This window comes from Cyphellophora attinorum, assembly GCF_001299255.1.
Source record: "Cyphellophora attinorum strain CBS 131958 chromosome Unknown Contig44, whole genome shotgun sequence".
In the NCBI taxonomy this organism is placed as follows: Eukaryota; Fungi; Ascomycota; class Eurotiomycetes; order Chaetothyriales; family Cyphellophoraceae; genus Cyphellophora; species Cyphellophora attinorum.
The window spans coordinates 13835-38898 of record NW_017253272.1 but is presented as its reverse complement, the minus strand read 5'-3'; the positions used below and the strand labels follow the sequence as shown (position 1 = coordinate 38898).

General features: G+C 53.4%; 9 protein-coding genes across 9 annotated transcripts; 3 read left to right on the top strand and 6 right to left on the bottom strand.

Moving 5' to 3' along the window:
• Window positions 1–2160: 2160 nt before the first annotated feature.
• On the bottom strand, window positions 2161–3162 carry AB675_1329 (uncharacterized protein; the record flags this gene model as incomplete). Its single annotated transcript, XM_018141210.1, has 2 exons — window positions 2161–2883; window positions 2944–3162. The coding sequence occupies 2 exons, from the start codon at window positions 3160–3162 to the stop codon at window positions 2161–2163; spliced, it is 942 nt and encodes a 313-aa protein (XP_017995049.1).
• Window positions 3163–3971: 809 nt separating this feature from the next.
• AB675_1328 (Anaphase spindle elongation protein 1) lies at window positions 3972–6530 on the bottom strand (the record flags this gene model as incomplete). The annotated part of the gene is made up of 3 exons (XM_018141209.1): window positions 3972–6035; window positions 6089–6305; window positions 6355–6530. 3 exons carry the CDS (start codon window positions 6528–6530, stop codon window positions 3972–3974), a joined length of 2457 nt encoding a protein of 818 aa, XP_017995060.1.
• A 492-nt stretch (window positions 6531–7022) lies between these two features.
• AB675_1327 (COP9 signalosome complex subunit 5) lies at window positions 7023–8114 on the top strand (the record flags this gene model as incomplete). The annotated part of the gene is made up of 1 exon (XM_018141208.1): window positions 7023–8114. The coding sequence occupies one exon, from the start codon at window positions 7023–7025 to the stop codon at window positions 8112–8114; it is 1092 nt and encodes a 363-aa protein (XP_017995059.1).
• A 1852-nt stretch (window positions 8115–9966) lies between these two features.
• On the bottom strand, window positions 9967–11157 carry AB675_1326 (uncharacterized protein; the record flags this gene model as incomplete). Its single annotated transcript, XM_018141207.1, has 1 exon — window positions 9967–11157. The coding sequence occupies one exon, from the start codon at window positions 11155–11157 to the stop codon at window positions 9967–9969; it is 1191 nt and encodes a 396-aa protein (XP_017995065.1).
• A 2167-nt stretch (window positions 11158–13324) lies between these two features.
• On the bottom strand, window positions 13325–14224 carry AB675_1325 (uncharacterized protein; the record flags this gene model as incomplete). Its single annotated transcript, XM_018141206.1, has 1 exon — window positions 13325–14224. The coding sequence occupies one exon, from the start codon at window positions 14222–14224 to the stop codon at window positions 13325–13327; it is 900 nt and encodes a 299-aa protein (XP_017995072.1).
• A 985-nt stretch (window positions 14225–15209) lies between these two features.
• On the bottom strand, window positions 15210–15779 carry AB675_1324 (putative prefoldin subunit 5; the record flags this gene model as incomplete). Its single annotated transcript, XM_018141205.1, has 2 exons — window positions 15210–15523; window positions 15587–15779. 2 exons carry the CDS (start codon window positions 15777–15779, stop codon window positions 15210–15212), a joined length of 507 nt encoding a protein of 168 aa, XP_017995084.1.
• Window positions 15780–16158: 379 nt separating this feature from the next.
• AB675_1323 (Proline--tRNA ligase) lies at window positions 16159–18132 on the bottom strand (the record flags this gene model as incomplete). Its single annotated transcript, XM_018141204.1, has 1 exon — window positions 16159–18132. The coding sequence occupies one exon, from the start codon at window positions 18130–18132 to the stop codon at window positions 16159–16161; it is 1974 nt and encodes a 657-aa protein (XP_017995090.1).
• A 287-nt stretch (window positions 18133–18419) lies between these two features.
• On the top strand, window positions 18420–21469 carry AB675_1322 (uncharacterized protein; the record flags this gene model as incomplete). Its single annotated transcript, XM_018141203.1, has 2 exons — window positions 18420–19371; window positions 19479–21469. 2 exons carry the CDS (start codon window positions 18420–18422, stop codon window positions 21467–21469), a joined length of 2943 nt encoding a protein of 980 aa, XP_017995100.1.
• Window positions 21470–22603: 1134 nt separating this feature from the next.
• Window positions 22604–24193, top strand: AB675_1321 (N amino acid transport system protein; the record flags this gene model as incomplete). Its single annotated transcript, XM_018141202.1, has 3 exons — window positions 22604–22734; window positions 22826–23126; window positions 23174–24193. 3 exons carry the CDS (start codon window positions 22604–22606, stop codon window positions 24191–24193), a joined length of 1452 nt encoding a protein of 483 aa, XP_017995108.1.
• Window positions 24194–25064: the final 871 nt, after the last annotated feature.

The following is a 25064-nucleotide window of genomic DNA, read 5'->3' as shown; positions in this document are numbered from 1 at the left end:
TCCGGGCCATCGAGCATATGAGGAGCATCTACATGCTGTTAGAGGGACTCAAGGTCAAGCTGATTCGGAAGTGAATATTTCGGGCAGGCCCAGGGAATCCAGTCGTCGTGTCTCACGCAGCATGCGTTCAAGCTACCAGGAATCATAAATTTCGCCGTGATTGAATCTGGAAGATCTTGCACCGGAAGAACAATTCCGCACGACTGCAGGACGTAAAATTGCATCGCTGCAAGCCACTCTGGCGTGAATTGGGTGGGCCGGCTCGTGGGAGAAGAATCCGGAGGCTCACACAACGATCCCCACGATTATCGTGTTGAAGAGCTGCGTTTCGCCAGCACCTGTCCCCCACAGCTGCCCTCCGGAGCGGGGAGCGAAGCCTTCTGCTTGGCGGCACTGCAGTGAAGCCTGTGGGGGTTGACGAGCTTCTCAAACCTCTACCAAAAGTCGCGGTGATGCATGGTCGCCGGTGGTCACTCGATGCCACGGCTCCATCACATTAGCCGCGTCAATGGCCGAGGTGATCAGCAGATCGTCCCCCGGCGATGGACAGTCTTGTCCTCTTCAATAGGTCTTCAGCCCACCTAGAATCTCACTACCAGCAATATCATTGACTGACCAAGCCGTGATGTCCAGTAAGTCCGCTGTGTACCGCAGGATCTTGCGAAGGTTGATGGCGCTCAACGAAACTCTGTGGAAAGACTGATCTGTCGAAACATACAGCCGAGTACCTGGCAACCCTCGAGGCCCTTCCCACCGCCACCCCAGACTCACAGCCACCAGTGACCGGCACCGCCATCGTCGACATATCCCACGACACCGGGCCACCACAACACCTCGCTGCAGGCTTCATCTACGGCATTCCCGACCAACCCAACCAAATCCCCTTTAACTTCTACACCGACATCAAATTCCGCTACTCCCGCGCCGGCGGCTCCCAACTTCCCAATAACCGCGGCTGGGCCAGCAGCGAAGCCGGGTACGAAGTCCGCTTCCAATCCGCCCTCTCCAACTACCGCACCACCCGCCAGCACGGTGGCGAATTCATCTGGCTGATCTCTGACAACTGGGGCGCAGATGGCGGGCAGCCTAAAGATGCGCTCTGGCCGGGCGATGACGGTGACTGGACGCATTTCGACAACTTACTTACCCGCTTCATCGCCGACGCTAAGCAGCATGATATCCTTGATGGCTTGGTCTTCGATATCTGGAACGAGCCCGACCTGCACTTTTTCTGGGACAGATCGATCGAACGCTGGCTCGAGCTTTGGTCTCGCTCGTATCATGCTGCGGCGCGAGCTGCCAGGGTTGCGCGTCACTGGCCCTTCGTTGTCCGCCTACCCAACCCACGATCACGAGTGGTGGAATGCATTCCTCGCGCACATTGCCAAGGATGGCAGCTTTCCGGACCAGTGGGCATGGCATATGGAGTCCGGCGACCCAGCCTCTACGATGAGTACTTCTGTAGCAACCTTCCGCGAGATGCTAGCAAAGTACGGTCTACCGAACAAGCCAGAGGACACGGAGATCAACATCAACGAATACGCCACCTACGCAGAACAACTGCCCAGTGCAGGCGCATGGTGGATTGCGCAGCTAGAGCGGGAGAATTGCCTCGGCTTGCGCGGAAATTGGGCTATGGGAGGAGCGCTGCATGATTTCTTTGGCGGACTGTTGGGGAAGCCTGGTGCTGGGAGAGTTGAGGAGTATGATGCTGAGGGAGGTGGGTATTGGTTCACGGCGGAGGGGCAGATTTATGTGTACTACGGGCGTGCGATGACCGGGAAGAGGGTGGGTACGAGAGCGACGGAGGATGGGCTAGGGGATGTCTATGCTACGGTGGAGGGGAAGGTTGTGAGGGTGCTGGTAGGTTCGAGGGCCAGGGTCGGGGAGTGGGCTGTTGACGTTCGGGGGTTTGAGATGGGCGTCAAGGCAGTGAACGTTAAGAGACTGGTATTTGAGGGCGATGAAAAGGATCATCTCAAGAAGTTCGACGGACCCCGGATCGTGTCGGAGGCGGAGAAAGTGGCTGTTGAGGACGGGAAGGTGCTGTTGAAGATTGATCAAAAGGAGACGGCAACCGCGTATGCTTTTGAGATTACCATTACTTGACTGGGAGAAACCGTCCAGTTCGATAGAGCGGCAGCCGCTAAAAGCTGTCTCCTACTTCGCAGACCCATCCGCACCACCCTCCTTCGGCAACCCTTTCAACAACCGCTCCCGATTCTCCTCCAGGAACTCCCTAAACCTCACCAACCCAATCCCCCACTTCTCCTCCAGCGCCTCCACATCAACCTCCTTCCTCTGCTTATTCGACAACAAATGAAACAACCCCATATTCCCCGTCGCCTTGCCCCTCTTCACCGCAATACTCCTCCCACCAACCTCCCCAAGAACCCTCGCCGCCTCCTCCGCCGTCAAACTCTCACTCACCAGATCAATCTCCTTCCCCCTGAACTTCCCCGGATCCAACAACGCCGCCGCCGCAAACTTCCCCACATCATCCGCACTCCCATGCGCAATCTCAATTCCCTCATCCAGACGCGTCGGCAACAGGCCCTCACTCACCAGCTCCGGAAACACGTAAGTTGACCAGGGAGGGAGGTAGTCGTGATACAGCACACCCGGACGCAGAATCGTGATATTGGGCACGCCGCTCTTGCGCACGGCTTCCTCGACGGCGTGCTTGGCGGTGTAGTATGCTGCGAGGAAGCCGGAAGGGTCGATGGTGGTGAGGAGGGGGAGTTGGGTGTGCATTTCGTTCGCGCGGAGGGTGGAGGACAGGACGATGGTGGTTAGGGAGGAAGAGCCAGATTTGGTGGCGTTGATGATGGCGGTGGCATGGGACTTTGCGATGGAAGGGTCGAAGACTGAGGGGTTGAGGAACTGTTTGGTTTGTGCTGTTAGTACTTGTTTGGTGTGCATGGGAGTGCTGGTAGGACTCACCAACCCGGTGCACCCCATTGCGGCCTCCCGGAAGACCTCATCGGGCTCCTCGTGCGTGCCCTGGAACAAGGCGACGCCCTGCTCCTTCAGCTTCTGTGCCTTCACAGATGAGACGTCCCGGACGACTGCATGGATTGCAGCTCCTGCGGCCAGTAAGTGCTTGACTACCGCGCCACCTTGATTGCCTGTTGCGCCCGTGACGAGAAAAGTTGGGGCCATTGTGCGCTGAGGGGCGTTGTTGGCTTCGTGTGGTATTGGCTAGCTGTGAAGACGGTAGACATAGTCTGCTTTGATCATGGCGTGGCGACTTCCACCCGTATGTATACTCAGTCATTGGTTGGAGACCGCTCTCGACGAGCGGCGTCGTCAAGCTTGAACCTACCTTTCCTCCATCTGCAAGCACCACGCTGGTGACCTGAGACCATGACGGTCACTGACTGACTAATATCAGACCTAAACTCCGATATGGGCGAGCACAAGCTAAAATGCGATGTTCGTGATCAAGCCTGGGGTAATGTCATAGAGGGAACTTTTCTCGGCCATGTCATTGGATCTTGAGCTGCCAACGGCTCGTCCGCTGACAAAAGCAGACACGGCTGGGCAAGGTGTGTTGAGCGCAAGCCGTCGGCAGAGCGCCATGTCGTCGGTGATGGAGCGCTTATGGACACTGGGATATACCCATTGCAGTTTGAAGGCGGTGCATCTGGGTGCAGTTGAGGGAACGGGAAGACAACGGAGACATTGCGTTGTGTGGGTGATAAATCAAGCATGTATTTCTTCTGTCTAGCCTCGGCATGACAAACATCGTGGCTTCCTGTACCAACAAAGAGCTCCCCAAATTGAAGATGCCCGAAAAGTGCGCTGAACATGCTACTACACAGCCATGTATGAGACGCCTGCTGGTGGCAGCGAGGCTCAAGAATTTTCAACAGTCGTGACGTTCGTATCCCAACGCAAGAAAAAGGCGACGCTCTCATCACCATACGCCGCATAGTGTGCTCAAGTGTTTGTACAAAGCCTTGCTCTTCTCAGTATGTCTCCTCAGCCTCCGTGCTCCATGCACCTTCGCTGCCCTCCACGCTGGCCAGTCTCTCGCCCATAGGAGGTCGATGATTCTCGTCTGCAAGATATACCATCGTTTGCGTTTGGTGGTAGTTGTGTAGTCGCTGCTTTGCGACAGGAGGCGCCATGTGAGCGTGGGTGTATGCTGCGGGATGCTGCTTGTTCGTAGCTGTAGGGTTTGGTCTCATGCCGTACGCATTACGTTCCGACTCGAGCTCACTGACATCAGAGTACGACTCCCAATTCTCGGAAGTGCTGGTTGCAGTGGTGCCCGTTGTCATGTTCGAAGAGGTATTCGAGGTCTGTCGCGAGGTCGGATCTGGGCGTGGAGGTGGCGGCATCATTTGTGGATGCTGAGAGACAGAAGCATGGAAGTCTTGCTCGCGTGATCGCGATGGTGGACGAGGGGCATTTGGATACTGTGATTGCTGTTGCTGTTGCTGCAGCTGTCGATCTCTGTTCACCAACGATGCCGACATGTATGACATTCGCTCGCGATCATCGTAGACATCTTCGGGAGACATCGGTCGGACGTAGCGGCCACTGTCGTTGGATCCATTGGACACTGTGCTTACAGGGCGAGCTACTGGTTGATGATTGCTATGGTATTGCGGCTGAAGTGGTTCATGCTGCGGAGCCTGAGGTACAGCTTGAAGATCGCGCATCTTTGGCGGAGGCACTCGAGGTGGTCCCATTGCACGTAGTGTGCCACCAAAGTTTGCAGCTTGAGTGGGAGCGTTGTGTCGTCGTTCTGGAGAATTATTGCCGTACTGCAGATTGCCGAGGGGTGCCCTCGAAGGTATCTTGGATGGCGATTTCTGTTGTGTCGAAGGTGCAGCAGTTGATGCCACTGATGCAGCCACTTGTGACCTGTTCGACCCCGATCGTCCAATTGTCGGTGTCTTGCTCACTGACTTCGATGGTTGATGGCCACGCATTGAGCTCTGAGGTCTCGGAGGCTGAGCTTTGACTACGGTGCTCGGTGCAGATTTGGGCTGGGCGGCTCTCGTCTGTTGGGCTGCTGGCGTCTTGGGTCGAGCTGGCATAGCGTTGGGTGTCTTTGAGCGAGGTGGCGGCGCTCGAGTTTCCATTTCCTCCAGCTCATCGAGATAGCTCTGGCCGTGGACCAAGAACGGTCTCCCATAATCGTCCTCGTACTTCTGCAATGTCTTCACCAGAGCAGCTGCGACTTTGGGAAGCTCTTTTGCGATACGTTTTCGCATCTTCTCTTCGCGCAGTAGCTTGCCAGGGTCGCGTTTCTCACCTTTCTGGGGTTTCATCAACAGTCTTGATGCGTCTGCTGCAGAAGCCTCGAGCGACTCCTTGTCCGCAACAAGAGACCGATGTTTTTCGATAGCCTCGAGTATCGGTGCTCGCTGATCCTTCAAGGTGATCAGTCTCTCAATTTCTGCTTCGTGCGCTGACAGAAGGGCATCGCTGTAGACATCAGAGAAGGCAGGTGTGAAGTCCAGCATCTCTTCTTCCGAAAAGAACAGGGCATCCCATAGTTCTTGTAGGCGGACGCGTGCGTCCTCAACGAACAGGTGCAGGTTCTGTCGCTTCAACTCATTGAGCCTCGCCAGCTCATCTTCGAATTCATTGATGGTCCTTAAGCCGCAGCCTCTGTTTGCAGCAAGGAATGCTTTCCGGTCAGCCTCTTCAATGCCCAATCGGTCCCATAAGCTTTCGACGGCCTTCTTCATGTCGGACAGTCGCTTCTCCCGGTTGCTCTTCTCGTCTGTGAGCTTATCACGCCTGCTCTTAAGCCTGTCCAGGTCTGCTTGGTGTAGACCGAGTTGTTCTGGTGACTCGCGGTAGTGCTGAACGATGGAAGAATCTGTCTGCGCTTGTGGGATACCGAGTTCCGACCACAGTCTTACGATCTCCTCTGCCATGCTTTGAACCATGACGACGCGCTTGTTGTACTCGTCGTAGACGCGAGTGAACTCTTCGTCGAGCTTCGCAACATACGAGGGCGAGAGGTCGAAGTTGGGTGGGCAGGTGTTGGTGTTGGTTGGCGGTAATCGGATCTTGATGTATGAGGCCGCTCGAGGTGTGAAGAGTACGATTCCAGAGCTTGTACAAGCTTTTTGACCTGCTCGAATCTTTCGCGGTGTAGTCTTGCGACCGTGTTGTATTTCTCCTTGAGATCTCGTAGACATTCGTTGAGTGGAAAGGAAACTCGTAGTCCAGTAGTCCCAAGATCATAGCCGCGGTCTTTCTCGTCGTCCAGCGACGCTTCCATCTGCTTGATTGTCTTGATGATGTTGGTGGCTTCCTCGGTCATCTCACTCTTCTCACTAAGTCTTGTCAGTACCGGAACATGGAGTGACAGGCCGAGAGCCATACGAGTTGACCAGTCTTAGCTGGTTATGGAGCGTGTCTGACAGAGCCGCGAACAGCTCAGTCTCACGAGAGTCGCGTTCATTTCGAGGTATGCCAATCTCGTCCCATATGGTGTGAAGCTGGCCAATGATCGTATTGACCTGCGTGGTCAAGTAGCTGGTGTCCATGGCCGCGGACATGTTGCGAACCATCCAGCGCGAACGACGTCTTGATGCTGTTGCTGCGGCACGAAGCCGAGCTCAAATTCGGTGGTGGTCAATGTTCGGTTCGGAAGATGTCTGTGAGGAATGAGAAGTGTGACCGTGACGAGGCCATCTAGATTGATCGTCAATTCCGTTCGAGGTGCATGACTCGTTGTAGTTAGCCGCTCAAATCATCGATTGTGCCACTCAAAGGCATTGTTTGGAGTGCCGGCGGTCGTCATGGGCAACGTCCCAAAGAGCGCCCGGAATTACAGGACTTAGCTCTGCAGCCCGCCCCCACTGCCCGCATTCAAGTTCAATGGAAAGTTCACAAGCTTCACGCCGCAGGCAACTTATTAAAAGGCAACTCGATCTCAATTCAACGGCAATTTAATCGCGTCCTGCAATATCCCTCTGCATTGGCGACGACATCGATCATTGCCTACAAGAGTCTCTCCCGCGTTCTGGTCCTCATTAGTCCTGTCCATCATGGCTCCCACAGCTGCTCAGCGCACGTGGGAGGCTGAGAACAACATCATTACTGTCGACCTTCAGTCCAATGCACTCTACCAACTACCGTCGGCCGCAGAATACTCGGCGGCGCATGACGCGAAACCATGGCGTACAGACCTCAATCACTTCACACATGTCAGAATATCAGCACTGGCTCTTCTCAAAATGACGATACACGCCCGCAGTGGTGGCAGCATTGAGATCATGGGCTTGATGACAGGCTACTTCTCAGGCACTTCTATCATCGTCACCGACGCCTTCCGGCTCCCAGTCGAAGGCACAGAGACACGTGTCAATGCTCAGGGTGACGCAGACGAGTACATGGTCTCATTCGGCGAACTCTCACGCAACGGTGGTGGCCAGCAAGAGAACCCTATCGGATGGTACCACTCACATCCTGGCTACGGCTGCTGGCTTTCCGGCATCGATGTAGGCACCGAGCGACTACAGCAAAGCCTAAACGATCCTTTCGTCGCCGTTGTCATTGACCCCGATCGCACCGTCTCCGCAGGCAAGGTCGAGATTGGTGCCTTCCGCACCTATCCCGAGGGCAGCAAACCTCCAACCAATAAAGCCACAACCGAAGACGACGAATTTCAGGCCATCCCATCGAGCAAAATCGAAGACTTTGGTGCGCATGCCAACTCATACTACGCTCTCGAAGTCACACACTTCAAGAGTACTCTCGACAGTCACCTTCTCGATCTCCTCTGGAACAAGTACTGGATCTCCACCATTTCCCAATCCCCTCTTTACACCAATCGAGAATACACCAATGCTCAGATCCACGACCACTCCCTCAAACTGAAGTCCGCAGCAAATAAATCCCGTAACGCAGGCCCATCCATGACCGCAAGGACGAGAGATCTTGTCCCCAGCACAGATCCAGTCACGAACATTAGGTTACAGAAAGACGGCGAAATGGACAAGCTTGCGCGCACAGGTGACCGCATCGCGAGCGAGGAAGTCGCAGGCCTGCTCGCTGACGAAGTCAAGCATAAGCTCTTCTTTGGTGTGGTGCAAGAGGCCATGGCAGTCCCCACTGCGAGCGCACAGGTGTCTGTATAGAGGCGGTCACTGAAACGTAACCCGAATGATGCTGCACAGGGCTTCTTGGGCCCGCCAAGAAAGAAGCTTCGCCGCAGCGACATACCTGGAAGCAACATCGATCATCAAAACATCACGAATGCTCCGGAGGGATCCCTGAGAAGGAGCTTCGCCGCAGCGACATGCAGGGAAACAACATCACCATCAGAGCTTTGTAAACGCACTCAAGCGAATATCGAGAAAGAAGCTCTGCCGCAGCCACATATGGGGCAACAACATCGATCGTCAGAGCTTTGTGACCGCGCTCAAGCAGCAACGTAGGCACCGACGGAACAAGCTCTACCACATCGACTCACGTGGAAATACCGTCTACCGTCAGGGCTTTTTGATCAATTTACCGTCAGGTCTTCTTCTTGCACTCAAGAAGCAATGCAGACAGCGACAACGACGAGCACACCTGAACCTAAACATCTGAAACAACCACCGACTGCCTACTGTGGCACAGCGTGCAACCCTTCCACTTATTAATGGGGCGACAATAACGCGAGCACGTGGGAGTCACAAGGACGAATAGGTCACTTACCCTTTTGGGATGTTCTATTCCAGTTTCAGGTCGCGAAGTGAGCCACACAAGTCGTCGATCATACTGCAAGAGTGGGCATCGAGATAACTCGACGCTCTAACATGACAGAAATGGGCAGCTCGCCAGAAGCAAAGTCGATGCAGAAGCAACGTGCAACGCCCAAGGACGGACAGGCGGAATTCCGAGATATTACAGCATGAAGTCACGAAGCAGCTTCAATAGGAGCATGGCATTGCACAAGTGGTAGATCATAGACAGCGATCCCATACATTCGAGCACGAGAACGAAATGATACCCCCAACTTACTCAAGGAGAATCATGTTTCCAGGCCGGCGAGCTTTTCACATTGCAGCAGACCTTACCCATTCTGTATTCGCCGTTCGTGATTCTAGTAGAGTGGTGGGAGAGGACAGCATCAGTGCACGAGCGGCAGCAGTGCTCTTGGTGGTGTTTCGATGACCCAGTTACTTCGACTTGCAATCGTAGCAGCGCTAACAAAGGAGGGAAAATCCATGACTTAGGTAGGCGGGGAAATCGGCCGTTAATTTCTGTCCATGTCCTACTACCCTGGCTTCTGCTCAGCTATCTGCCCGCATGACTGTCCACCGGATAGTCTGCTCCTTGCGGACCTATTGATAATACCTCATGGCCTTCGATATCGTCCGATTCAGAACCTCACCTGGTTCAGACGCTCCGTTCCCACGAGTTTGAAGCTTTCCGCATGACCCTCTGGCGACTATGCCCGCGATCTCCAAAGGAACAGTGATTTGTCCCAGGCGTTGTCTCTGAGCGACGACGTCCATCCTGAATCCAGCCGGCAGTAAAGACTCACAGACTCCAGGAATTTGCTGCATGACCTACAAGGCCTGGCGGCGGAGATGAGGCAGAGGATTCGTCGAGTTTGTAAGTCTTTACTGCCGGCTGAATGCAGGACGGATGTCGTTGCTTAGCACAATTGTTTGGACCAGGTCTGACAGGACCTATCACGCCGCTCTCTCTCTCTCTCTCTCTCTCTCTCTCTTTTCGGTCAGCTGCCGCTTCGTCCTCCACCGTCATCCGTAAAGTAAATGAAAAGATGTAGCCAATCGCTGGTGAGATGGGCATAGCTCATGCTCTCTGTCTCAGGCGATCGATCGATCAATTGATATCAAAGCATGTTCGCTCGCTCGAAGTGCAGGACTCGCTAAATTAGGTGAAATGGAAATCAGATATGGTCTCCGACAAACTTGTCGCCCAGATATGATGCAGTTTGGCAGGCCAGTAGCCACTGGTCCATCTCTGGAAGACAGTCTATCTCTTCATCCGTAGCCGATTCGCCGACCGGAATTGTGATATGTCGATCTCGGCAATACTGCTCGTGGAAGAGCTATCGTCAACTTCAATCGTCATGCCTGCGGTCGGGACGCCGCCCGGGTCTGAAGCGATCGCTGCTGGATGTCGGGACTTTATGCCTTCCAGTGTTTGTGTTAGGGCGGCCAGCTCAGATGGCTTGTCTTGAATGACGGTCGGCGCATTTAGGGGCTCCATCGATGACTTGTCAGTCAACAGTGAAGGACAGTCACGATCAGAGACACTCTGGCTCCGGCTGGTATCCGCAGTAGCTCTTTCCGCTTCTTCTGCTGCGGCTTGCTGGTCGGCTTTCTTCTGCAGACTATCGACTGTTGCTTTGACAAGATCTTGAATAGCAGTGAGTCTTGCTTCTGCACTGCTGAGTTCCTTGAGACAGTCGCCATCGCGAAGGAATTGATGAGCGGCAGTCTCGAGGAGATTTTGAACCTGTTCTAGGGCTTTGTCGCATTCGATGAAAGCAGCTTCGTCTCCGTCTTGCGGCTGTTGTGCGTTCTGTCGGAGGGAAAATTTGGCGCCAGGAGCGGCATTTCGATATTTAGCGGACATGGATCTGATGTTCTCAAGCGATGGTGATGTCAAATTGTCGTACTTTTTGGAAAGGGAGGGCAACCGAAAACCTCGATTGGCGACAAGGGCATTCTTTCCTTTTCGCAGGTTGTTCCTACCAATGCCAACTGCTTTGCACATCGTGTCGAGTTCTTCCTGGACATATCCGTCGTAATATATGACGACTTGGTGTTTGCTCCGAAACCTTTGTGGCCCTGAGGCGCCAGATCTCATCGAAGCATTGGACTTCCGTTTTCTCTGAGCAGCGGTCTGATCAGCGTACAAGTGCCGATTGCCGGCAGCTAATGGGTCAATCAGCTCAGTGGCCGGTGTATCAGCGTCTTTTGCGGAGTCTGCGTCTCTTGCTTGAGCCGCTTTGCTTTTGCTGGAGTGGATGGAGCACATCGAGGGCGACTTCATTCGTTTTGGCTTGATAGCTCTTACTAGTCGAGCATACTCGGCGACGAACTCGGCATTCTTGTCCTTGGTGTGGGCTGATAGAGCCTTGATCTGTTCGAGCCACTGTGGAATATTGTCGACGAGATGTGTGAAGCTAGTGACTGCATCCATTTGAGACGCAGCCATCGCAAGATTCTGGTTGTTGGCAGGTTCGACAAGGGAGTGTTGCCCTTTAATGTACGACCATTTGCTTGCTAGCAGGCCATGTCGAGCTGTCGTCAATACAATGACACCCAAGCACTATGCCAGACACCTCAATGCCTGATGCAATGCAAGTAGCGCTGGAATACTCGTCGGAAGGCTTCGTGGAACACGAGCAGAAATGGAGGTTTCTTGTGCACTTTTTGTGGGTCGGTCCTGCGTTGTCGATTGTACAGAGGTGTGTAGTGCGCTGAGACGAGCTTGTTTGCGATGTTGTGATGTTGTGATTGTTGAAAAGTAGTAGTGCTGCTGCTGTGGTTGACGAAAGGATGAATAAGTCAGAAAGCAGCAGTTGCTCAGAAACGCTGGAGACGGGAGATGAGAAGCGGAAGCCGGGGAGGCCAGACGAAGCGGCAGAAGCCACCCAAGTCAGAAGCCACTTGGCAGGCCTTGCCTGGGAAGATCCGACGGAGACCTTGACTCTAGGGCTAAATGCAGCACCCCTGTCGCTGACGCTTGCGGCCACTGCCAGCACACAGACGGGCTTGTTCTCTTGCAGCTTAGTATTCGATGACGATCGGCGCAGCGGGACGCGCCAGTCGCAGGCGTGATATCCAGTCAAGTCACCTGAAGGAATGTGATGGTTGTGGTCAGTATTTTACAGGTCTGTTGGAAGGTGCGAACGTAATCCTCCGTCTTCGCTGGGGTGGGACTCAAACTCAGATCGCTATGGACGTCAGAAGAAAGGCAAGTGCTAGCATACTTTACAGAATCGAGGCAGCTCCCCGCAGTCTATCACTGTGTTAACGTTCACGAAACAGCAGGTACATCCTGTACAAGCCAATTTCAGCATCTGCTTTGGTAACTGAGCCACACCCATGCGGCGCCGCAGATTGCGTTGAGCATGATATCTCCTGCTTCACGAATACCGCGTTAGAGATGTCTGACAATCTCGTCTGATGGACTATCTCATCTTTCGATCTGCCCATCAGCCACCATCTGTCCTGACACGAACCTATCCGCTTTGGCTGCACTAGCACAGTCCTCCATTGGCATTGTGCAGAAGTGCTACTGCAGGTCAACGTCGTCGGCCTGATGCCGACCTTCAAATCAATGCAAGGCTTGCAGCGAAACGGTGTCGATCCTGCTCTTACTCTCTCACGTGTTCATGTGGTCCCGAAGCACTGACCAAACCGATAGCTACGCAACATACCTATCGCGTGCCTTGCTGTTTACGGTCCGGGGGCTCTTCGTTGTGTTGCAACTCTATCCTCGCTTATTTCGACCAGAAAGCATGCCAAGCTGCAGCTTGTGACCGCTCTTCTGCTATTCAACCTGTTGAAGCTGCTACAGCGTGCCTCCAAGCGATCCTGTCACAGAGCCAATTGACCCTCGGATTGCGCATGTGCTGTCCAATGGCGGCCAGAGGTAGCGGACTCCCAAGAGCGTCCATCTGTCCAAGTACTGATCTCGCAACCAACCGTTCGCCATGTTCGGGCAGTCGTCAACAACCCTGTCTACGTGCACAACCTGCTACCAGCTAAACATTGGCCTATGGCGAATCATGCTGTAGCGAGCGGCTTCTCGTTTTCCCCGGGCCCCGACGACTAGCTTCTAATTTCGGTCAAAGAAGATCTCCCGGCGACTTCTTTACGATGAACTGTTCCAAGATGTGATGGCTCGCTACAAGCACTGCGCTCTGGATTCTCAATCATTCCTGCGCAGCACCGCAGTATTGATCGAGCAATCTAGGCCAGCTCAACCGAAGAAGATGAAATGGAAAAATCGAAGATTATGCGCGAACCGCAAGCCTAAACCGGCATACCCCGGTCATGTTCATGATCGACAGCAGTTTCACAGGCATGACGCCCCGGGCATTTTCTAGGTGTCACACTTCTTGTTTCCGCCTTCCGTTGGCGCCCCGAGTCAACGCCTGTCAGCTTAAACTTTACTTTGACGTTTAAAGAGGGCTCTTCACAAGCAGACCGTATTTCCATCCTGCCTTTGATATGCCAACTCTCCACAACCCGGACTCTGTGTGGAAACTCCAGACGGATGTTGTCTGTGCTATAGGTCGATGCAGCGTGCAGCATCTTCCCGGAACTGATGGATCTGCTTCGCGCAATGTCCTCGGCGCAAGAAGCCTCCTGCTTCACCGACTGAAGATCTGCTTCTCGTACGCGAGCTTCATACCGGCTCTCAAAGCATTCCTGGCACTGCCGCTGGCTGATCTTGCCACCAGCATCACCGCGGAGGCATGGCCCTGAGCTAGTCGTAAACGCTCCCGGATCAATGCTGCATGCACGCCTTGCCCACGAAACTCAGGTAAGGTTGAATCGAGGTAAAGCTGTGTGATCGTCGTGAATGGCTGAGTGGGACGATCAGTCCTCGTGGACGAATCGAGGGAGTCAGGAACCTCAAGTGTCGCCATGGCTGCTGACCCAGCAAGCTTGCCATCGACATACGCGAAGAATAACTTCGTGTCGTCTCGTCGGAGGGCTAATTCTGCAAGATGAGAAAGCAGCTCTGGCGATCGACCTCCGGACCGGAATCCTTCGACGGACACATCATGGAATAGCTCTGCGTTGGCCGTACGATCCACCTCCTCGATCACAATGTTCGGGTGCCGGCCATCGGGATCTGGATGTGGCCCAGGGATGGTCTCGTTCAGATCCATGTAGTAAACATTCACGGATCCATTGGCAACGTAGCCTTTCGCTGCAAGCCTCTGCTTCAGGTCGTCCCTGGCAAGACCAGCGAGATGGAAACTGATGGCTGTCTGCGCTTGCTCGAATAATGATTCGATATTGTTTAGATCGTTGTCAGTCGCGGACCTTGTGACACCAAGACCAACGGCGCGGTTGAGCTTCTGTCCATACTCAGGGTTGGTGAGCACGATGAGTCCACCTGCTATGGGTGTTATCGTGGCACCTGGTGAGTCCGTTTCCTTTTGGAGGGTATCGTATGCCTCTACCTGGTGGAGGATGTGCTGCGTGTCAGCGAGTTCTAGTAGAAGGGCAACGCCATTCGTACAGCCTGTTTCTGTCGCCATCTTATGCTTTACGTTGCTCAGATCAAGAGCTGTTGACCATGCTTGGCGGCAAAGCTGGAGGAAGGAGTGGTTCTTGTTCTTGAGATGTGAGAAATGAGTCATATGTACCATGAATATAGATGCTAATATGGCGTGGGCGCAACACAGGCGAAGATGCCGCCATCGATGGGGCCCATATATGAGAAACAGACTGTGCCCGGTGGATTAGTTGCACATAGTTATGACAGTTGCAGAAGTCGTCGAGCTGCACAAAACGTAGACCTGAATGAGAGGTTGATGACAGCAAGACCGGATGACAGCACGACCGGGCAAAGTCAAAACCGGTTGGCGATGAAGTCGGCTGCAAGACCGGATGACATGGAGACATCCAACTTTTGTTTCCAGTACAGTCCAGACCAGCTTCGCGGTTCTGCACGAGTTGCTGCTATGTAGATATGTTTGACCGCAGCGTTTCTGGAGTAGTCCGAGTTCACTACCGTCGCTGTCCCTCCGGATATCTGAATCAGGCGCAAGGATGCTCCGTGTCCGCGACGAGCCTCATGCGTCCTCTGCATACACACCTTCTTCTGGCACGCAGCACCTCGTGTGACAGTCTGCACGCACGCACAGCCTAAAGGCGAGCAAATGCTGTGGCCGAGTGGTCTCCTCCCATTCGCCGACAAGCTGGTGTGAATGCATGGTCCCGGCAACAAGCTGGTATGCGTCAATCAGACTTCCTTTGACAGGACTTCCAAAACCTAACGCGCCCAGGCGCTTCGCCATGGACCAATTTGACCTCAGTGCTGTGCCCATGTGACGAAAACGTGGATCAGGCAGGAGTCTTGCGATCCAGTCCCAGATCCGTCCACGAGATTGTGGTCGGAGAAGCAGAAGGTTCGGCCTGCTCGCGTGATCAATGGAGACGCCAGTCTCTCAGCTCGCAGATAGCTTCGCCCAACACGATATGTATCATGCTCCATGGTCGTGATCCTTTCAGAGGCCTTCCCTACTTCACTCCACCCCCTCCCCCAGCACCCCCTCCCTGCCCGCCTTGCTGCTGCCCCTCCACAACTTTCCTCCGCATGACATCCTCCACACTCCGTAGCGTATCTGTCTTCTGCCTCACCACGTCCTCAATCTGGCTTAAATTCTTGGTCAAGTCCTCAATCTTCTTGTCGTAAAACTTCCGCGCTTCGCCCGTAGTCTTCTCCACGTAGAACCCCGTGCCTATGTCGACTAGTACCGTCACAGGCGAGGAGAGCGTCGAAGGTCGTGCTGGGATGTATAGTGAGGGTGTGAGAGGGATAAGGAGGGGTGTTTCTGGAGCAAGTGTCAGTTTTTACCGATTGACGTCTGGCTTAAGAGGGCACTAGGAGCGCTCACCGGCAGTCTTGTTCTCTACACCGTCCTGTATACTTCTTATGCAGTCCTTGAAGCGTATCTGAGCAGCGCGCAGGCGCTGATAGGAGTTTGAGAGGTGCTCGAGTTCGCTGGACATGCGGGATTGGAGTTGCGAGAGTTGTTGGAGGGGGAGTGAGGTCAAGGGGATAGATTGCTGGGATGATGGTTGCGCCATTGCTGCTTGAGTCTCCGAATTCTGCTGTACGAGGTTCGGGGGTGGTGCTGAGGGATCTGGCAAGTCGTCCGAAATATCTGTGGTTTTGCTCAGGAAATTCATTAGGCCTGTTATGAAGCCGGATGACGAGGCTTGGACATGACACCCGTTGACAGTCATACAGGCAGGGCCTACTTAAGGTACACACTTGCTACGTAGGGTCGTACTTACTAGGCAGACTGTACGTCTACATCCAAGTATCATAGCCGCTTGTCACGACCTACCTGGTTTCCGCGTCTAGAAGCAATAGCGCGAGGTACTACAGCTGGCCTGCAACGCAAGCCCTGGGTGAGAGGATGTGTCTTGCTATGTCATTAGGTATTTACTTATTTACATCTTATTACACGCTTGATACATAACTGCTCAGTGAACTCTTCGCCAAATCCCGTCGCTTCAGCAGTCGTCCGACGGCTTTAGGCACATTGTTCAGCGGTACTTCTTCCCTCAAGCCGGCCTGTGCACAAATCAGCTCCGCAATTCCCCTATCTCTGGCTGCGCGCCCGAGCATGACGATGATGGGATACCCTGTGAAGATCGCACTGTTGGACATGTGTTTGTAGTCGCTGAGGCGGTCATCAAGAACAACATCGGGCTTGAGATATCCACGACCCGGCTCGATGTCGTCCAGTTGCTGCGCAATGTCGTCGTAGAGTGAAAGTGCCTCGGCCGAAGGGGAAATTGCATCCGCTATGGAGGACTTAGCTGTCTTTTCAACGGCATCGCCGACTAGAACAGTGTATGGTGCGATGATTTTCGGCCATTGTATGGCATCCTTTGGGGAGAGACATGCCGCGGCGGCGGCCATGAGTCGGGACACGCCTATGCCATGACATCCCATTTCAAGCGGAGTGGTCATGTGCTCTCTGGGCCCGGGGTGTGGTATTGGCTTTTTGGGGCCAAGTAGCGATGTATATCCAGTTCCTAGATGGAAAGTGTGACCGATCTCGATTGCCTTATGAACCTCCACTTTGCCTTCAAGGCAATGGGGGCATTCGTCCCCTTCTTTCAGCTTCAACAGGTCAATTGGTCGCCTGATGCTGCCTGACAAAGCGTTGGAATCATGTGCTGCGCCGTCTGGTCCCTCGTTCTGGAGAGTTCGAACAATCAGCCGTTGGGTATTTTCGCCTCCATAATTCTTCAAGTCTTGCTGTATCCGCATGCGAAGTTGCTCTGCTGTGACTCGCTTATCAACCAAGTAGGCAACTCGACCTCGTTTGCCTTTCCCACGGTAGTCTTCGAACTTCTGCATAACCTGATGCTCTTCCAAACCGGTATTGACCTCAGCAATATCATCCATAGCTTCTTTCACAGCGTAGGGATTGACATCAGCGCTGGCAATCGACTCGCCTTCACTTGCCTGGCTTGGTATTAAGACGCGAATGAGGATGTCGTTCTTGACACTTATGTAGTCTCGGACTTTTGATGGCGAAACCGTCGAATCTTGCGCCAGGAAGTCAGGTGCTTTTACGTACTCGATCATGCGTGATGTGGGAGGAACAAACTCCTCATTGCGATTTTCACCACAACTTGAGCAAGTTATCACATCGTCTTCCCCTGAATGATGGGGCAAATGGAATTCATGGCTCAGGTTGCCGCCCATGTTGCCAGAATCTGCCCTGGCCTCCAGATAAGGAATGCCCAAGTCGGCGAAAAAGTTGTTGTATGCCTCTCGGACCAGTTCATAGGTATCTTTCGCTGCTTCCGCACTGGTGTCAAAGGTGTACAGATCCTTCATGATAAATTCTCGGCCTCGAAGCAAGCCTCCCCTGGGCCGCTGCTCATCGCGATACTTGCGGCCGATCTGGTAAAGTCGTACAGGTAGCTGGCCGTGCAAGTTGATGCGGCTGTGTAGCAGCGTGCATATTTCCTCTTCGTGGGTCGGAGCCAGAAGCCACTTGGACTTGTTCCTGTCCTGAAACTGGAAAATCTCGGTACTGTTTGCGAGGCGACCTGATGTCGCCCACTTCTTCTCAGATGAGAACGAGGAAAGCGACAGCTTCGAAGCACCGACGGATCTCATGTGATGGTCGATTAGCCGCTCGATCTTATCCAGGACTTTGACACCTAGAGGCAGGTACTGGTAAATACCAGAATAGGCCTTGCGAATGTAACCTGCGTCTTCCAGAAGAGTGGTCGCATCTCGGGGCTCCTTCGCCCCGGGTTCCCATTTCTGAGAGGCAACGTGCGGCACCCAGAGCTGACTCAGTCTTTCTCGATGATCAGGGGTAAGACTGTGCTGTGATCGATTGCCAAAGGCCTGCCATTTCGAACATTGTCCACGAAAAGCTCTGACTACCGAGCCATGCAGATTCATAGGATGTCTGACCGCGTTGGCCTTTCCTATCTTCCGTTCATGTGATCTCCGATCTTTGGCGTTGCTTTCGTCGTGTGATGGTCACTGGGCTAGCAAAATTGCTAGATCAAGTCACGCTTTTGACACGCGCCGACGTCTTGCAGAGTACCTGGTAAGGAGCTCCACTTTCGTGCACCGGAGGACTGGTTTCTCCGGCCGAGTGAAATTTATCTGGCGACCATTATTTTCCCGGCATACGACTCCGGTTGCATGACCTACTCGATGTAAGACAATCGCTGGGAGACAACATGTCAAAGCGCAAGCACGAGGATGGCCAACGTAGTAGCGTCGGAAACGCCCCTGCTGTTCAGCAGCCTCAGCGAGGGCAGCCGGCATCACAGTCATTCGAACAATTACAACACAAGATCGAGTCGAACCTGAAGCCCAAATCCCAGAAGAAGCACAATGCTGGTCAGATGGACAGCGATAGGCAGCGCCGAGGTAAGAAGAGAGATGCTTCCGGCAAGGTTATCGGAGCAATAGACGCTGCTGTTGCGAAACCGCAGCAGTCAGGCCGCTCTGCTGAAGATGAGTTTCTTGCCGAAGTGCAAGCGCTGGGCGGCACTCGTGAAGACCTCATGTTCCTTGCCGACATAGAGTCCGACTCAGAAATGGAAGGAGACGTGGAGAAGAGCACAGCTGCGAGGAGGGGTACAGAGGATCTTGAGAAAGGCATGAAGAATATACTCAAAGAGATTGCTTTGGCTCAAGGTACCGCGGACCAGACTGAAGACGCTGGAGAAAATGCTGCTGATACTGGCTCCGAGTCTGGTGGCGCGGCGACAGAAGACGAAGAGCCTGCTTCCGAAGAGGACGACGCCCAGCCAGTCCCCACAACTGTTGAAGCCGACGAGGTTGGAACTGGCTGGTTTGTTGTTACAGATGCGTTCAATAAGCTTGAGCCGAAGCGGCAAGCGAGGCAGCAGACTGTACAAGAATTGCGCGAGCACGCCAAAACTCTGCTCGAGAAGGAGAACGAACAATTCAAAAAGCGTGGACAGTCATCTTCGCAGTCCTTCTACAATACTGTCATCCAATCCGGAACACTGTCCGACAAAATCTCTGCTCTCACTTTGGCCGTACAAGAATCGCCGATTCATAACATGAAAGCCTTAGAAACACTTCTCGGCCTTGCTTCGAAGCGGAGTCGGTCTCAAGCAGTCGATGTGCTGCGAGCGTTGAAAGATCTCTTCGCGCAGGGTTCGTTGCTGCCCTCGCATCGACGTCTCTACGCCTTTGCCAGTCAGCCAGGTCTTCACGCTAAATTTGGGAGCAAAGATTGGAGGAGAGGCGACCAACTGCCAAAGGTGTGCAGGACGAGCATCTCGTGGCCTGGGCATACGAAGACTGGCTGAAGGAGAAGTACTTCGAGATTCTGAAAATTCTCGAGGTTTGGTGCAACGACGAGATCGAATTCGCAAAGTCCAAAGCAGTGAGTTACGTTTACGAGATGCTGAGGGAGAAGCCCGAGCAAGAGTCCAATCTACTCAGACTACTCATCAATAAGCTAGGTGATCCGGTGAAAAAGATCGCTTCGCAGTCGTCCTATCTGCTGCTGCAGCTTCTCAAAGATCATCCAAACATGAAAGATGTTGTCGTATCTGCCATCGAAGCAGATTTCATCTTCCGGCCAGGCCAAAGTCTTCATGGGAAGTACTACGCAACAATAACGCTGAACCAGACTGAATTGAAGGAAGAAGACCTGGCCTTGAAGCTACTAAATATCTACTTCGGATTGTTCTCAGATCTCATGAAGACTGCAGAGTCTGAAGAGCAAGCTAAGGTAAGCTCGGTGAGCCGCGAGCAACGGCGGCGACAGGCAAGAAAGAAACAGGCTGCACCAGGTCAACCCCAGACTGAGGAACTACGGGAGAAGCTGACCTCTGCGCTTTTGACGGGCGTCAATCGAGCTCATCCATACTGCGGTAGCGATAACAAGATTTTCGACGAGCACCTCGACACGCTCTACAAGATAGCCCACTCGGCAAACTTCAACACAGGAATTCAGGCTATGCTGCTCATTCAGCAATTGTCATCAGCGCAACAGTCTTCGAGCGATCGGTTCTACAAGGTCTTATACGAGTCTCTGCTTGACCAAAGATTAATCACGGCTTCGAAGCAGCAACTGTACCTGAATTTGCTGCACAAATCTCTGAAAGCAGATCTGAGCACGAAACGTGTGAAGGCTTTCGTTAAGCGGATACTGCAGATACTCAACCTTCACGAACCGCCGTTCGTGTGCGGAGCTTTCTTCCTGCTCAAGGATCTAGATAGCACATTCCCTGGCTTGGTAGCTCTAACGAATCAGCCCGAGATAATTGATGACGAAGAGGAGGTCTTCAAAGATGTTGATGAAGATCGAGCACCAACCAGAAAGGAGCCTAGTCTCGTTTCTGCGAGCAAGTACGACGGTCACAAGCGGGCGCCGGAACATGCAAACGCAGACGCCAGCTGCGCTTGGGAATTGCTTCCATTCCTGGCACATTATCATCCCGCTGTCACCATTAATGCCGATCATTATCTACAACATGAAGCCTTACCTGGCAAGCCAGATCTGACGCTGCATACCCTGATGCACTTCCTGGACAGATTCGTCTACAAGAACGCCAAGCTGTCTGAGTCGCGCCCTCGTGGCAGTTCAATCATGCAGCCCATGGTCAATGACAGCAGGAATGGTGTTCTGATCGCCCCAAGGATTGGTGGCAAGGAACGCTTACCTGTCACGAGCGACGAGTTCCGGTCCCAGCAACTGAAGAACGTGGCTGCGGAGGACGTTTTCTTCCACAAATACTTTGCAGAAGCTGGCAAGCCAGTGAATAAGGCCAAGGCAGATAGCGCCGCTTATGATGAAGAGATGGTGTCAGACGATGAGGATGCTGTATGGGACGCGATGATGAAGAGCGCCCCAGATCTCGAAGGCATGGAGGGCGACGATGATAGTGATCTTAGCATGTCTGACCTGGAATCGGCAATGGCTTCTAGCGATGAAGGATCCGGCGGCGATGCCGGAGACCTCAGCGACGACGAGGGCGTCGATGTCGAGGCAGGTATACTGGATGACAGCGCCGAGGAAACGGAAGCAGATGGCAGCGATGGAGAAATGCCGGACTTTGCAGCTGTCGATTCTGACGAAGAACTGGAGGACGAGGAGCCAGTGGAGGAGGCCTCTGTCCCAGCTGACGAAGGCAAAGCCAGGAAAAAGGGCAAGAAGCTGAAGAAGGCATTGCCGACCTTTGCATCCGCCGAGGATTATGCAAAGATGCTGGACGACGATGAAGGCGAAGATTATGGACAATAGTCTATCGTCTCGGCCTACGCAGATCCAAGCCCCTACCGTATTCAGAGCGGCCATTTTTGCAGGTGGGCCGCACACTTCAAGCCACCGGAGATCGCGTGCCGGTTTGCCCTTCGCTCCATGTTGATGACATATCCGATGCCTTTTGTCACTGTCATGTCTGCGTGAAATGTACTCGCTTGAGTCGTAGCACAGTAGCGATGACCTTCTAATGCAGTTGAGCGGAGCTCTCAGTAGTACAGCTGCATGCTGAAATACCATCTCAATCCGTGAGCTCTCAGATCAACAAGCTTGGCTGGAGGCCAAGGCGATGGGCGCAACAAGCTCATCTTGTGGCGCGATCCCGTCGCCCAAGCGCCCCCAAGCTCTCGCTTTGGCCGCCCAAGCCTAATTGGCACTTGAGCTTGACATTTGACCACCTCTCGGCGTGACATGCTCGCTGTTGGAATGCCAACAAAACGCCTTGATTCACAAGTCGTACCTCATCTACAAATTCTACGAGACGAGCAGGTGCTGGCGAGAATTCTGCACCTGCAAAAGCGCATTCCAAGGTCACGGCTCACAACCGGGCGATCGAGCGATTGTGTACAAGGATAGGTGTTGCGGCGTGCCGTGTCAATGGTTTCTTGCCTCAAAGTTCGCCCATTAAGCCTCCACTTCCTGCCCGCTCACTCGCTGGAGGTCTTCCGGGCAAGAACCACCTTCATCAGAAGCATGCTAGACCCCATATCTTCGCAGGCTATGACGACTTAGCTTCATGAATTTGCATCTCTAACGTGCCACACACGAGAGACCTATCGAAAACCTATAGAAGTACTGACGGGACCCATGTCATCCCCATCTTCATCTTGTTCTCTTGCAAGTTGGAGGAGGAATAGCACCAAGAAGCAGTCCGGTTTCCAGCAAAGTACGCCCATGCTGCCGGTAATACACGACTACCTTGATCTTTTCAGTACCTGTTTCGTGCGCGCCGTGCGCACAGTCAAGTGGCGTTGATCCAAAAGCCCAGCGCCAACTACACTCACTTACCATGTCTAACTTCCACGAAAAGAAGGAAGAGGACAACTTTGGCGGCCCTTTCAATCCTGACATCGAAAATGGCGATCGTAGGATGTCAAGTACGGCACAGGGCGCAAAATGAGTCGAATCGGGCCGCCGCCTAAGCTTGGGTCTATTCCAGTCGATTCTGACCAAGGAGAGGCGCAACAGAAGCTCATTGAGATGGAGGCGGACAACGCCATCAAGTACCGGACGTGCTCATGGCAGAAGTACGTATCACTATCATTCTGAACCGGGCAAGCCGTTGATCTCCCAGCTTTGGTTCGTCCCGATCCATGTTCAGTCTAACAGGTGCAATAGAACGGCAGCTCTGCTCTTTTCAGAGTATATTTGCCTGGCTATCATGTCCTTCCCGTACTCGTACAGTGTGCTGGGCTTGGTTCCCGGACTCATCCTCACGATGGTCGTGGCAGCCTTCGTTCTGTATACTAGCCTGATCGTTTGGGAGTTCTGCCTAAGGCATCCTGAAGTTCGAGATGTTACAGATATCGGACAAATGCTGTTCTGGAATTCGCCAATTGCATGGTGGGCGACGGCTGTCATGTTCATTCTCAACAACACTTTCATCCAAGGGCTCCACGTCCTGGTCATTGCTCGATATGTGAGTGTTCCCATTCTGTGCAAAACTACGTGTCTGACAAGAAATAGCTCAACACGATGACAGAGCACGCTACCTGTACTGTTGTGTTCGCAGTGGTTGGTGCTGTCGTTAGCTGGATCTGCTCCATGCCACGAACGTTTGACGCGCTGGCGAAGCTAGCCACCCTTTCGGCGTTTTTCACCTTCATATCGGTCATTCTGGCAACAGCTTTCGCAGGTGTCGAGGGTCAGGAGGGTACTCGCGGATATTCACCAGAGCCAGGTCATGTTGGTCCGGACGGCTCTTTTGTCCCTGGTGGCAAGCCGCTCGTCCTGGCTGTGCCACAAGCTGGCACAACTTACGTCGATGGCATGGAAGCCTTCATGAACATCGCGTACACATTTATCGGACAGATCACGCTTCCATCATTCATCGCCGAAATGAAGGATCCTAACGACTTCCCGAAGGCGCTGTGGCTGGTCACGATCTGCGAAGTCATTGTCTTTGGTCTCGTGGGCGCCGTCATATATGCTTACACCGGAACACAATACAACACAGCTCCTGCTTTCGGGTCGCTCGGCAACGAGGTGTATCTGAAGGTCAGCTTCTCCTTCATGATCCCGACTCTGATTTTTTTGGGAGTACTTTACGCGTCTGTATCAGCGCGATTCGTCTTCTTCCGAATCTTTGAGGGTTCGCGCCACAAGTCGGAGCACACAGTGATTGGATGGGCCAGCTGGGCTGGCATCCTAGCACTCACCTGGGTTCTTGCGTTCATCATCGCAGAGGTCATTCCGTTCTTCTCGGACCTGCTCGCTCTCATGAGCGCCCTGTTCGACAGCTTCTTTGGGTGGATCTTCTGGGGCACAGCATACCTACGTATGCGCCGTGCCGATCTCGGACCTGGTTTCTGGAAGAAACGTGGCATTCGTGGCTATGTCGGATTCTTCATGAACATCACCATCATCATAATTGGCTTCTACTTCTTGGGCCCGGGCACATACGTCTCGGTGAAGGCGATTATGAACTCCTACGCGGCCGGAACCGTGCCGGGAGTGTTTTACTGTGGTGACACCAGTGTCGGCTGAGGACTTCCCAGGATACACGGGATCGCCGAGATCACCTAGCTGCGAGAAGCTCAGCGGGTCTGCAGGCAAGAGTATTTTGAATGATGATTCGTATGGATATGTGGTTGGCGCATCAGGCAAAAAGGCGAAGCTGAACAGTATAAGTACATATGTGCCTATGTCACAAACATCAGTGTTCAGGGGTCGAGACAGCCCTCGAAAATGCAGCACGTGGCTGCCTGAACGCATTCATAGTCCTCCAATCTCGTATGGCGCCCTGCAGCACCTCCCGCTTACCTGCCTAACTGCCTTGCGACCGGCATCGCACTCAGTGCAAGTCTGCAGAGAAGCAAGGAGGATTTTAGACGGATTGAGATCTGGTAGTTGGATAGAGATTTGAAGCATGTGAGGATGTTACTCGTACCTCTCATTCGGCAAGGGCGATTGTAGCACAGTAACAAATTGGCTGAGGTTCGCAGACAAGCTCATGGCTACGGCTAGCTAGCCTTTCGATCTGTTAAGCCATGCGAGCGAGCGAGGGCTAAGCCAAGTAAGGATCTTTAACGGATTCGAACTTGATGACATCGTACAGGGAGAAAGCGAGACATGCATGCGAAGTACTCCGGCTTCTTTTATTTCTAGAAACTTTTGGTAATTCAAGGGCCGCGTACCTCCACCAACTCACTGCACTCCTTTCACTTCATACCTACGTCCTCACCTTAGACTGCCAACCAGAATTGCTGCCTGCCTTCTTTTCTTCCAGTGAGAGTTCCGATAACCCATCGAGCAGCTGGTTTGATCACACATTCTCTACCAAGCCTGTCGCCGCTGGGCCAGTCTCATTGAAGACTAAATCCATTCCTTTGATCTCTTAACTTTGGACAAACGCCGG